General features: G+C 30.7%; 1 protein-coding gene across 4 annotated transcripts in view; it reads right to left on the reverse strand.

Moving 5' to 3' along the window:
- Positions 1-12,217, reverse strand: part of LOC108693726 (SLIT-ROBO Rho GTPase-activating protein 1-like) — a 79,911-nt gene that overhangs the window by 14,837 nt on the left and 52,857 nt on the right. For all 4 annotated transcript variants that reach the window (XM_018202828.1, XM_018202829.1, XM_018202832.1 and 1 more), the window contains exons 3-4: positions 8,623-8,788; positions 6,668-6,895 (exon numbers count right to left, since the gene is read on the reverse strand). In XM_018202828.1, the coding sequence (XP_018058317.1) occupies positions 6,668-6,895; positions 8,623-8,788 (394 nt within the window). The remainder of the gene's footprint in view (positions 1-6,667; positions 6,896-8,622; positions 8,789-12,217) is intronic.

Consider the following 12,217-nt stretch of genomic DNA (forward strand, 5'->3'; position numbering starts at 1 on the left):
GTTATACCGTGCATATAGCAGCGCCAAGTGTTTACTTCTTTAACTTTTATGTAACACTTGAATGGACAACGCAATTATGGATTGTATTCTTTATTTTATTTGGTATAGGACCATTTAACTTGGCACTAGTTGTTAATATCAAATCTTTTATGAAGATACACATCATTAAAGTTAATAATATTTATTTAATAAAAATATTTATTTAATAAATAATAATATAATTTATTTAATTCGATAATGATTCGATAATGATGAATTAATTTCGCGCCAATTGTTGATATCAAATCTTTTTTATGAATGATACATATCATTAGAGTTAAATAAATAACAAAGATAGTATCACTTGGGTTTTATATTTTTTATATTTGATAGAATTTAACTTGATTAGTTAAGATTGTAACGTTTTAATTTTTCATTTAATACATTTAATACAATTAGAATTAGAATTTTTTTCAAGGAATAATAATTTTTTACAGAGAATTAAAGCTGCCATTACTTAAATTGCAATAAGAAGATCTTCAAGAATAAAGAATATCCGTGAAGAAAAATTAAAACTACTATTAATTGGGTTGGAAAATTAAGTTTTATTCGTCGTCATATTAACCAGAGATGATTGCCCGCTCCGTTCATCATCGTGCACATTTTCGCGTCCTTGAAAAATCGTATCCATCTCCAATATCATTACATTTCACAAATTTGACAGTGAATTTCAGCATTAATGTTTCTCGCATTTAAGAAACAGATCATAGACCGTATTTCATCATTGCGGTGGGCGTGGCAATTTGTGTTTAAACATTATAAACATATTACAATGCGTATGCGCTGAACTAATAATTGAAAATCATGTCAATCCCTTGCTAATGAATCAATAAACTCGGCATGCATGCGTATCTATCGCGACCACATCATGCGACGACAAAATTTTAAAATGGAACTTACTCGTACTTTTTGGATAGCCTTCGTAATAAGCTAGCAGAGTAAGCTCACAGTTTGCTTGGAAATAACAAATAAAATTGTTTTTGCTAATACAAATTAGTACAAATGCAATCATATTGATATCTGTTATTATTTTTCTTTTTTTTTAAATTGATCCTGCCAACTTAATATTAAGTTAACAGCGATTTTTTTCGAAGTGGCATACAGTATAAAATCGTCATTAATGTACAATTTAGTACAAAATATATGAGTATTAAATATTCCGATAGTTTCGATTTGATTTGGTTCTGCTAGCTTTATAGAACTCTTTTTAGAGCATAAATTATTTTAAATCTTCCTGTATAAATATAAAACTAATAGGATTTGAAGTAATTAATACTATTGTCAAAACTCTTCGTCAGCGACAGCTAAATGTATATTTTAATGACCTTTATTGTTCAGTGGTACAAACTGATAAACTTTTGTCACCTTGAATAGGATAGTTATAATAAGGATATAATTTATTGAGATGTATAATTTACTGAAATATTTGATATCTTTTTTTTTAAGTCTAATTTTAAACTTATAATAGAAAGTTGAACTTATGAGCATCTACGGAAAAGGCTATACCATTCAAATGTCCGTACTAAAACTAAAATTATCGACCGTACAAGACAAAAGTTAATTGCGAACTAATTATTCGCTCTTTATTATACTAAAGTGGCAACAATTCTCTCGCGCGGGATTCTCTACGTGTCTATTATTTTTTGTTCAGGAATATCTTTAAAAAAATGGTAGGAAAAAATTTTTGCCCATGCGAAATCGAATTTAAAATCAATATTATGATGTTGGCACGCGGCGGCGCGGCGGCACCATTTGACAAAATATGAATTGTTATATAGATTTTAATCGCTTGAGACTTCCTCCGACTTCTTCCTCTTGCTTTTGAAATAATTTAATCGTTAATTTAGAGAGAAGTACCGTAATCATGTTAGAAAAAGGATTTAAATTTAAAAATCAAACTCTAAAAATTTCCTTCAGTCGTAACAGTAAAATTTCATGAAAATCCCTCATTTTTAGGGATAAAAAAGAAATTCTCTGAAAATTCTAAATTTTTTAGGTTTCTTAGATAGAAAATGCTTTATTATGTAAATTTTATTTTATTTTAAACAAGATTTATACTCTTTTAAAATGCAAGCGATGACGATCGAGTTCAATGACTATTCTAACGAGGAGTCAATGTTACACGTGTTGTTGGTTTCTGTCTCTCTTGCTCTCTTTTTTTTCTTCTAGCCGTGCTTGGTCTTCTACATTTCTCTCACGTCTCTCAAGTATCCCTTTCGCATCAAGATCGCTTTGTCTTATCGCACTTATAACTGCTCGAGGGGGACTACTATTTATTTTTCCATCGAGTTATATGCGCCCGACAAAAAAGCCCACTGACAAGACGATCCTAAATTCTCGGTCGGCGTTTGCTCAGATTGGAAAGAGAGGAAAAAAAGAAAAAAACATGAAGAGAGAGAGAGAGAGAGAGAGAGAGAGAGAGAGATTTCCTCTAACATCTCTCTTTCGATTCACTCCGCAAATGATTTCGGGTGTAAGCTGGAGAAATGCTTTGTATCCCCAAAGATCTTTAACACATGCGAACAAAATGGTGAAACATATGGCCCCATAGAATATGTAGACACAAACGCATTTATTCACGGAGCAGAAATATGACTGGACGGACAAATGCCTTCCTAACATCTTTACTCAAATCTTTCGACATATAAATACGCTTGTCTGCTAAAAAAAAAATTAATAGTCAGAATGTTTATTTAAATCTTACTAAAAAAATTCAGAAACAAAATTCTCCAGATTTTCCAGATATTTTTATATCACAAATAAAAAATATAGAAAAATTCTTAATGCAATTTTTAAATAAAATGAAATAAAAGCAACACGATAAATTATTACACAGTAAGTTATTAGAAGTCATAAGACTACATCTATTCTTTTTTGCAATTGAAACAGCGAAATCTATAAAATAGTAAAGAGAAGGTTTGCTTTAGTATAATATTAAATAAGTTACTCTTTTCTACCATGTGTATTGTCTTTTATGATTATCTTGATCTTTTTAAATAAAAATTTGTAAATACGAGAATGTATACACGAATGTACACGGATGTGTGTATTTATTGCTAACCAATAATCAATATTTTGCATTGTTAAGAAAAATAATCAAAGAATAAATAAATTTTTATTTAGAAAAAAATTAAATTTAAAAATTTTTGTGAATACTTATAAAATGACTAATTTCGAAACCTGATTTGAATCTTCTCAGTCTTGCAAAGTATATTTCAAAAGTTTTAATAAGAAAATTTTGTAACATGAAGAATCTCGAAGTTTCGCGCAAACAAATTACAAGAAATTAATCAAGAATTAATCTCATAATTTCATACTTGCAGGAATTACTTTGGGAATATTGCAAAGGACCGTGCACAAATCATATGGAAAAGTAATTTCAAGTCAATCAAATTGGCTGAATTTTTAATATGTTGTAGCTCTCGTTATTTTTAATGTCTTAATGAGCACAAGTTGATCCTATGAGCCATGTTGATCCATGTTATAGACCCTAGTCCAATTATAACATGTAAGTTATGTGTAATTAAATGTAGGCAAATATTCGACAGCATATGTGACTCCCACGGTTCACTCTCGTAGAATTTAATGATTTCAAATCCTCTCTGGTGTGTGTGTGTGTGTGTGTGTGTACTCGCGCGCGGATGTGTGCGATCATACATGTACATAGTAAAGATGAACTCATTATCTTTACTATATTTTATTACAGTTTATTTTTTTTATTTTATTATATTTTACATATATTGTTATTTTACGTATTATGTATTTTTTATACAATATATATGTATAATTATACACATGTACATGAACAGGCGCTGAAATGAACCATGGATAGCACATATATTATCGAAAACGCTGTTTTACATGTTATAATACAGAATCTTCTAGCAGGCCTGTAACCACGGAATCGGATCATCGAATCAAATTATGCTCATTGAGACGTTCGTTTAAAATAACGAGAACTACTGCATATCAAAAATTCAGCCAATTCGAATGAAACCATATAATTTGTACGGAATTCTTTATTAATTCGAATAGATAATATGCGAAAAATTTTTCTCTTTTTATCTTTTCATGATTATTATTTCCACGCCATTCTTGTTACACAAATTCGAATTGCGATTCTAGAAACGATCGAGTTTTCGAAGAACCGAAAGCACAAAAATATAGTGCTCAAGATTCGAGATTATTCGTTTAATTTCATGAAGAACGAGATAGTCGACGGTAGAAAAAGCGGAACAATTGTTGAGACTGATGATGACGCAAATGCCTAATTCGGACATCCTGCGGCTGGCCTGGATATCGTCTATCTGACGACGCGACGTATTGCGACCGTTCGTTCGCGTTTCTATCTAAATGTTTCCGTCGATCCACACTTTAAGTATCGAGCGAATGATGTTTCGTACAACAGATATTTCTGCTTGATGATGTATCACACGTGTGCGGTAAAGCATATGAAACAGCATCGACGAAAATCAAATATTTATATTGATGCGAAAAGCGCAGTGATAATAATAATTCTCATATCACTGTTCACAACTCTTTAAAAATTTTCACAAAATTACAGATTTTCTCCTCGAAACGACGAATTGTCGAAATTAAATAAGATTCATTCATTGAAAAGTAATATCTTGATTAGCAATTGATTGTTCTTTAACTATGTCTACAAACTAACAATATGCCTTTAACAATATCTGCTGCAAAATTATTACTTCTATCTTTCTCGGGAAGATTCTATCTATCCCAGCATATTTACGAATCATCAATGGCAAGCATGTATCGAAGCATACTTCCCGTTGTGGCTCGTTGGCGAACAGAGTTGGTGGAGGCATAATGATTGATAATGATAAAGACGCATGTCGAATCCGCATCAATATATTCAATATTGTTGAAAAGAGTTCATCGACGATTGTCATAAATAATCGATAAATCGTTGCGTCTTTGGCGTAAAATCACCGTTAAATCTTTCGTCGGAACGACCGTTTAGCTGCATCAGGCGCTAGTCTTACCAGATTGGCGAAGGAAGTAAGAAGAAAAGTAGCGCGCGGCGAGATGATCGTCAAGAAATAATTTCTCGATCGACTGCATCTCATAACGTTGCTGCGTTGTCGTCATATCTTGGTGCCAAAATCTAAAAGACGCACGCAAAATCGCAAAATGCCAGATTTATCCACGGTCAGTTTCGCTCCCGAAAGAGGCTGGATAAATCGCGAATAAATCGAGGCAATATCTAATACGTTATTACGATATATTATCACCATATAAAAAATACGTGCATGTTGAATTAAAAAATGTAAATATTTCATCATTATCTTAAATATCACTTGCGAGAAATTTTTATTTAGAATTGTTGGATTGTGTCCGTCAAATTTTGTTGAGCTCATAGTTGAGGAACTCAAATATACTCGGATTTTACTCCTCTTAACAGTTTTAATAAAACTTGCTACAAATGTAAGATATTGTTAAGCGACCTTTTATTTTTGAACTCACATTTAATTCTATCTACCCACGAAAGAGTCTCTCTCTCTCTCTCTCTCTCTCTCTCTCTCTCTCTCTCTCTCTCTCTGTAGATACATATGTCCATTAACTTCAAAATTATAAATGAGACATTATTTACAAAAAACGATTGTCAATTCTGAATGATCTGAAACAGAAATTTCAAGAAACTTTCATTCATGCGAACAGTTGAGAGGGAAGCATAAATCATAGATTTCCTAAAATTTCCAAAATTAATATTTTTTTTGCTCTATTAATTCTCCGTAATAGTAATTTTAGCTCTCTCCATCAATAATTTGAATATTTTTTTATCTAGATCAAGTTTTTAAAGATTTTCAAAAAATGTGGAAAAATTGAGAGGATTATTTTTCCATATTTCTATTTTACATTACTAAATAGATATTACAAGATAGTTACAAAATATTACAAGATATTTTAGGAGAGGAATTCCGTTCTTCTTTATTTCGGAGAAATTTGAGTGTATGTCTTATGCCAAAGAAACCCAGACTACAGACAAAGGATTAAAAATTTCTTTGTGTAAAATCGATTTTTTTTACTTCAAACTAACGTAATTTAAAAATTAATGTAACATAACTATATCAAACTCTGTCAAGTTAGCTCTGTCAAGAGCAGTCAAATGAGAGTCAGAATCGAAAAAGACTTTTTCAACTTTTTCAACGTTTTCAACAATTTAGTGCTCATTTTGTATGCTAATTTGTATTTCAAAGAACAATTTTGTATTATATACCATTTAGAAGAAACGCGTGACGCTACTACTAGTCTAATATCAAACTAGCAGGGCCAGAAGAAAAAAAGAGGAAAAAAAGTAAAAGATTTAAACAGTACTGATTTTGTGCTAATTTGTGCTACAAAAAATAATTTTGCAGATTTTTTTCTAAAAAATACATTTATTCCGCAGATAAAATAAAATACAAGAAAGAATTTGAAATGCTATGTATAATTTTCCTTCATTGCGCCAGGTTCAATTTGTGAAGACAATTCGACGCAAATGATTGAAGCGACTAGATAGAAGGAGCTTCCATTTTCGCGAAGATTAAGCGCCGATATGAATATGAAAAACTTACTGAAAAACATTCGCTCAACCTTCAATATGTTCTATTTTATACGAACCTACCTTATTAACTTCCTTCTCGATGAGCTTGTATTTCTTGCTGCGTGCAAGTTTCTCACGACTGTCTGCGTTCGCTACCTCGAGTTTGTTGCGTTGTTGCTCAGCGACACGAAGCTTCGTCTCCGCCTGTCTGGACTCGGCCTGGTAGGCTTGGTAAGTCTTCATTGTCGTGTGCAGTTCGTGCAATACTCGAAGTATTTCCTCGTGCGTCTCATAGCCGATCTCGCGACACTGCGGTAACAGATGTAATTGATTAAAAACATACAGAGTGTATGATCTTTTCATAATGTGAATTTAATTGGAATTAAATGCAATAGAAACAACATTTCTTCTTTCGAAAGAATTTACGATTGTATAAAAATATGTGTAAATAAATTTACGAGGCATAGAGAGTGATTCTTAAATATTTTAAAAGATATAAATAAAGAATGCTATGTTTGGTCAAAGGCGAATCTTGGTGCCTAATAATAATAATAATAATTAATAACATTTTTGTGTGAATTTTTACAATTTCTAGTTTAAGCACACTACAGGCTATATAAATAATAATACTATATAAATAATTAATCGGCGTTTGATTGCTTAAACTGGAAACTAAAAATTCACACAAAAATATTATCAAGCACCGAGACTGCTTGCTTTAACTGAATATAAATATACAGGTCTTATTCTGATTTATTGGTATTAAACATTTCTTTCTCATCAATTTTCACTTATTATTGTTTATTCTAAAAGATTGTAAAAGATGATTTCTCACATATAATTATATAAACACATATATTAATATTTACACCTTAAGCAAATTATACACACGTGAAAGTTGTGCTTATTCTGTTTTTTATTGAGCAACACATTTTTATCGATTATTTATGTTATCTATTATTATTTTCACTGCTATAAACAAAAAATTTTTTAAATAATAAAAATCTAAATTTTATTTGTATTATATAAGTACTTTAGTGCGAGAGCTCCTGTGTGCAATGAAAAAACTTAGGTTAGAAATTTCATTTCTCCACTCCGCGACATCTCTATAATTACTTTAAGCGTTAAAAATAACTTAAAAGCAAAGTTTCATTGAGATTCATTTAGTTTATAACAAATAAATATTTCGTTTTCTTACTTACTAATGTCTGCAATATCTTAATGTGACTTTACATAAATATTTTTGAATTCATAAAGTACGTATATTAAAAAATTGAGATGTTTATCATTATTTTATAATGCATTTCCATATATTACTATTAGAATGTAAATTAAAAAATCATTATTTTTTATTGAAATAACTTTTGATCCAGGTAAACTGTCTTTAATTTTTTTATGTTACTTTTAAATGCAATTTAAAATAATCTGTAAAGTTTTCAAGTAATTCTTAACATATTGCCTATGCCTTACAACTTTTTAAATGTTGTAACAGTGTTTACACTGTGTTATACTATCTACATATGTCTACATCCGAACAGCTATTGAATAGCGCTGATAGTGAGCTCCTTGAACGCACCTATAACCATATGAAATTTTCGTCTTGAATTAATATAAGCCGTAAGGAATCATCCCTTAAATCTGTTAGAATACTTAAGGATCACTATGTATAAGAAGGGTACAGTAAAAAGAGATTTATGAGAATATAATTGTAAAAGTAAAAGTAAAAAACGAAGATGCGAGTAATTGTAAGAGAATGTGAGAGGCAACGTCGAGAATTTCGTCATAATAGAATTAACATTTGTTTTTGTTTCCAGCACCCGATATATCGATAATACCATCAAGTTGTAACGAAAGGTTGCGAGATGGGTGGCGACGCGGCGACGGCGGAATGGAGACATTTGAGGTTAATTAATTCGACGAGACAATGGAGCAATCGAACTTCTCAAAGTTAGGCGCGCGGTGATGCAATTGCGCGATCTCGACTTAAGTCAACTATTAACGGTGGCATCGTGTACCGCGTAGCGTATGACACTCACACGCTTGTAAATTCGCTGCACGTCCTCCATCACCTGATTGAGACGGCCCACGAGGTGGGTGCTGTAGACCTCAGATAGGGCGGCATGGTCCCTGCTGAGAGACTTGGTCTCGTTTACGAGTTGCTGCCAGCAGGCATAGCTGGAGAATAGGGGCCATTGTTCCCGCCTGCAGAAAACGATAGATAAGAGACGATATGGAATCGACAGCGGACGTGCATGTTCTGCACGCGTGTATATCGACGTAATTACATCGGCAATTAAATTGACTGCGCTAACGAGCCGATAAAGCGTCGCGTTCGCGTCGTCTTGCGAATGCATATCGTTTCGTCCTTACATTTTCAATGTTTGCATACGTAATAGCGATCGTTCCACTTACTCGTTCATGCAGCTCAAATGCGCTATATACAATGTACGCACGCACGCACGCACGTACGCATATCCTTAGATTGAAGATAAAATAATATTTATATTAAGTAAGCAAGTTGCCTAAAATCATTTTATTTTATAAATTTAAGATTGTTCTAATATTATATGTATAATCTCTGATTACATTATTAGACACATCATATTTTTTTAATCATTCATTGATTTTTAAAGAACAGATTTGTCTTGCGTTATAATCTATTTATCAGTGTTGTACTTAATCGATTGAAATATTATATAAAGAAAATAGTAATATATATAAAAGGAAAAGTTGTATATAAAATGAATGCATTTTAATTTACAACGTTCATGAAAATTATATATAAATTTGTTAACAGCTGTAGAGACGACACTAGGAAGAAAAGCGCACATTTATTCTGTTTATAGAAATTTCGTTTTGTTTGTCACTTTTTTATCAGTCATAGTAAACTTTAATTTACACATTACATAACATTAGTATAAAAATTGGATATTTAATAGCTTATTATTTTCAGAGTTCCAGTAATTTTAGAGAACTACCATTAGAATTAATAAAATCTAAAAAAGATTTCGTTGGGGCTTAGTCAAATTCGCGTGAGTCGCACTTTCGAGATTGAGTAACTTCTTAATTACCGACTCGATCATTTCTTATTATAATAATTTCTTAGAGTAGAATTCTTAGAGTCTATCTAGAACTGTCGTTAAAATTACCACGATAAAAAAAAAACGTTAAAAAAATATAAGTACATTATATTTATTAAGAAAGTATTGAAACAATAAGTTATTTAGCTATAGTTGTACAATGATTTCAAATAAAATCGAACAATTATTTTATACTTCTATTTTATACTTTAATTTTGCGATTAGATTTTTATCTTCCTGTTTTATCAAAATTGATATTCTAGTAAAGCAAAAAGTGAAATACAAGAAAAATGCCTGAATATTACAATTTATTAATTTTTATATATTAGGTATAGGAAAAAATTCGTGACGTTTTTCCCGTTAGCATTAAAAAAACGCGAACTTTTTCCCATATCTAATATATATATATATATATATATCAATTTAATTATTTGATAAAAAAGTATTATAAACTAACGGCATATAAAAATTAAAATTTTTTAAAAGCATGAATATTATTAAATTGTAATGAAATATATAATTAACAAATTATAGTCCCGATTTATGAAATTCGAATAAATTAAGTCCCAACGAAATGGTCTTTTAAAATTCCAGTAATTCTCTCTCTGATGACTGCAAGAAATCATAATATATGATTCGGCTAATAATTAAGAAATTATTCGACGTCAAAAATTTACTACTGCTAATGATTTTTTTGTAACTCTGAATGGCGATTTTTTAAAATAATTATAGAAATTTAATATTTGTTATTTGTGAGCACTTTAGAATTCATCGAAAGAAATCAGAAAGAAATTCAATCGGGTTTGATATTAATTTTTTAATGATGTTATTTTTTTAAAGAAGTAAATAATTTTTTTATATCAAGAACTCTAATATTTGTTAAGAGGCATCAAACGAATTATTTGATGCTGTTGGGTATGAAATTAGAACGCCCATTTTTCACAGTCTACTTTTATTGTTTTAATCAACGGAACTCTCTTCAAAAATTATTTTAGAAAAAATCTTTTTTTCATTCTAAATAATTTAGAACTCTTAAAAGAACTACGATTTTGAAGCCTAAATATCAATTTCATACGCCCATTTCAAAGACTGAAAAAGATTTTGGGCGTGATTTGCAGAATTGGATATGTAAACTTATACCAAAAGATTTAAGCACTAAGATCCGCCGCTTTAAAATCGAAAATAAGATAATTTTTTTTTTAAATAAAAAAATAAAGTTTTCTAGAAAATAAGTTTGAATGTTTTTAATCATTAAAATTTTGTATAAGGGTCAGCGGAAAAATTAACGGAACTTATTGAGAGATTTGAAGAACTCGTCGGGATCTTTCAATCCTAACACTCAGTGCTACGTCAACGACACTCCATTCTAACTCTTGTCATATTTATTCCGGTATATTTCCTATGTATATTTTTAAATGGCCGATTTTCTTTATTTTCCTACACTTTTAATTTTAAAATGCTTTTTAGTATAATAATTGGCTGTAAAAGAAATAAAAATACATTGTTTTAAAAGTATGTTTTAATTCTTTTTCTGCAAACAATTAAAAAAATTGTAATTTTTTTAGTTGCGTCGTATTGTAACAAATGAATGATATATATATATATATATAATATATATTTCTATTTCAAAAATAAATAAATATTTGATGTAGAATAAAACTGTGTTTTTATGTGTTATTGAGAATGTCCAAACAAAAAAGAAAACCTTATTTTATGTACGTAAATATAAATATAGCTGTCATTCTATTTTTATTTAAAAATAAAAATAGTTATCGTTTTCACACGATGAATCTAACAAAAAATTTAATTATTTAATAATATGGCACATTTAATAATATGGCCAAAAATTGTGGAATAAATTATTTTGAAATTATTTTGACATTACAAACAGATTTCCTATATCTGTTTTGTAATAACAGTATGCATAATTCTTAGACATGTATTGCAAGTTACAAGCACATAGAAAATAATTTTATAAACATTTATGGACAATATTTTTAAAACTACAAGTAGGTCAGCTGAAAAGAGGTTATCCGGTTATCGACCATAAAACTTACTTTACGATAATTATATTTCTTGGGAAAGGGTAAACAAATGTGACGACGTAATCCCGGATGCGCCTTCGCAACGAAGAGAACTATCGATTTGCAATATCTCCTGGAGCGAAATGAGGGAAATGTGCAAGTGGGAAACGAGAGTATGTCGTCGTGGTTACGGATTACATTTTACCCGTGTATAACCATGTACAGCGCGAGAGGCATCCCTTTTGTGGACGCTGAATACGGTGCATAAAAGGGGCGCCCCGCGTTCAGGGTTGAATGACGAGAAGGAACTGGGGCATGTCGTAAATGTGGGAACGGTGCCAGCAGATGTGCACGCGCGTGTAGGACGCGAAAAAATGAGAAGCCATCTACTTTTCCGTCGTCCATCCGTCTGTCTGTCCGTCGCAAAAGTGGAACGCGGAAAACATTAATTGCACGAAATATAAGAAATATAAATCGTCATGAGATGTGCGCAGAGGAATTCATAAATCTCTATTATATATATATAT

This window comes from Atta colombica, unplaced genomic scaffold (genome assembly GCF_001594045.1).
Source record: "Atta colombica isolate Treedump-2 unplaced genomic scaffold, Acol1.0 scaffold96, whole genome shotgun sequence".
In the NCBI taxonomy this organism is placed as follows: Eukaryota; Metazoa; Arthropoda; class Insecta; order Hymenoptera; family Formicidae; genus Atta; species Atta colombica.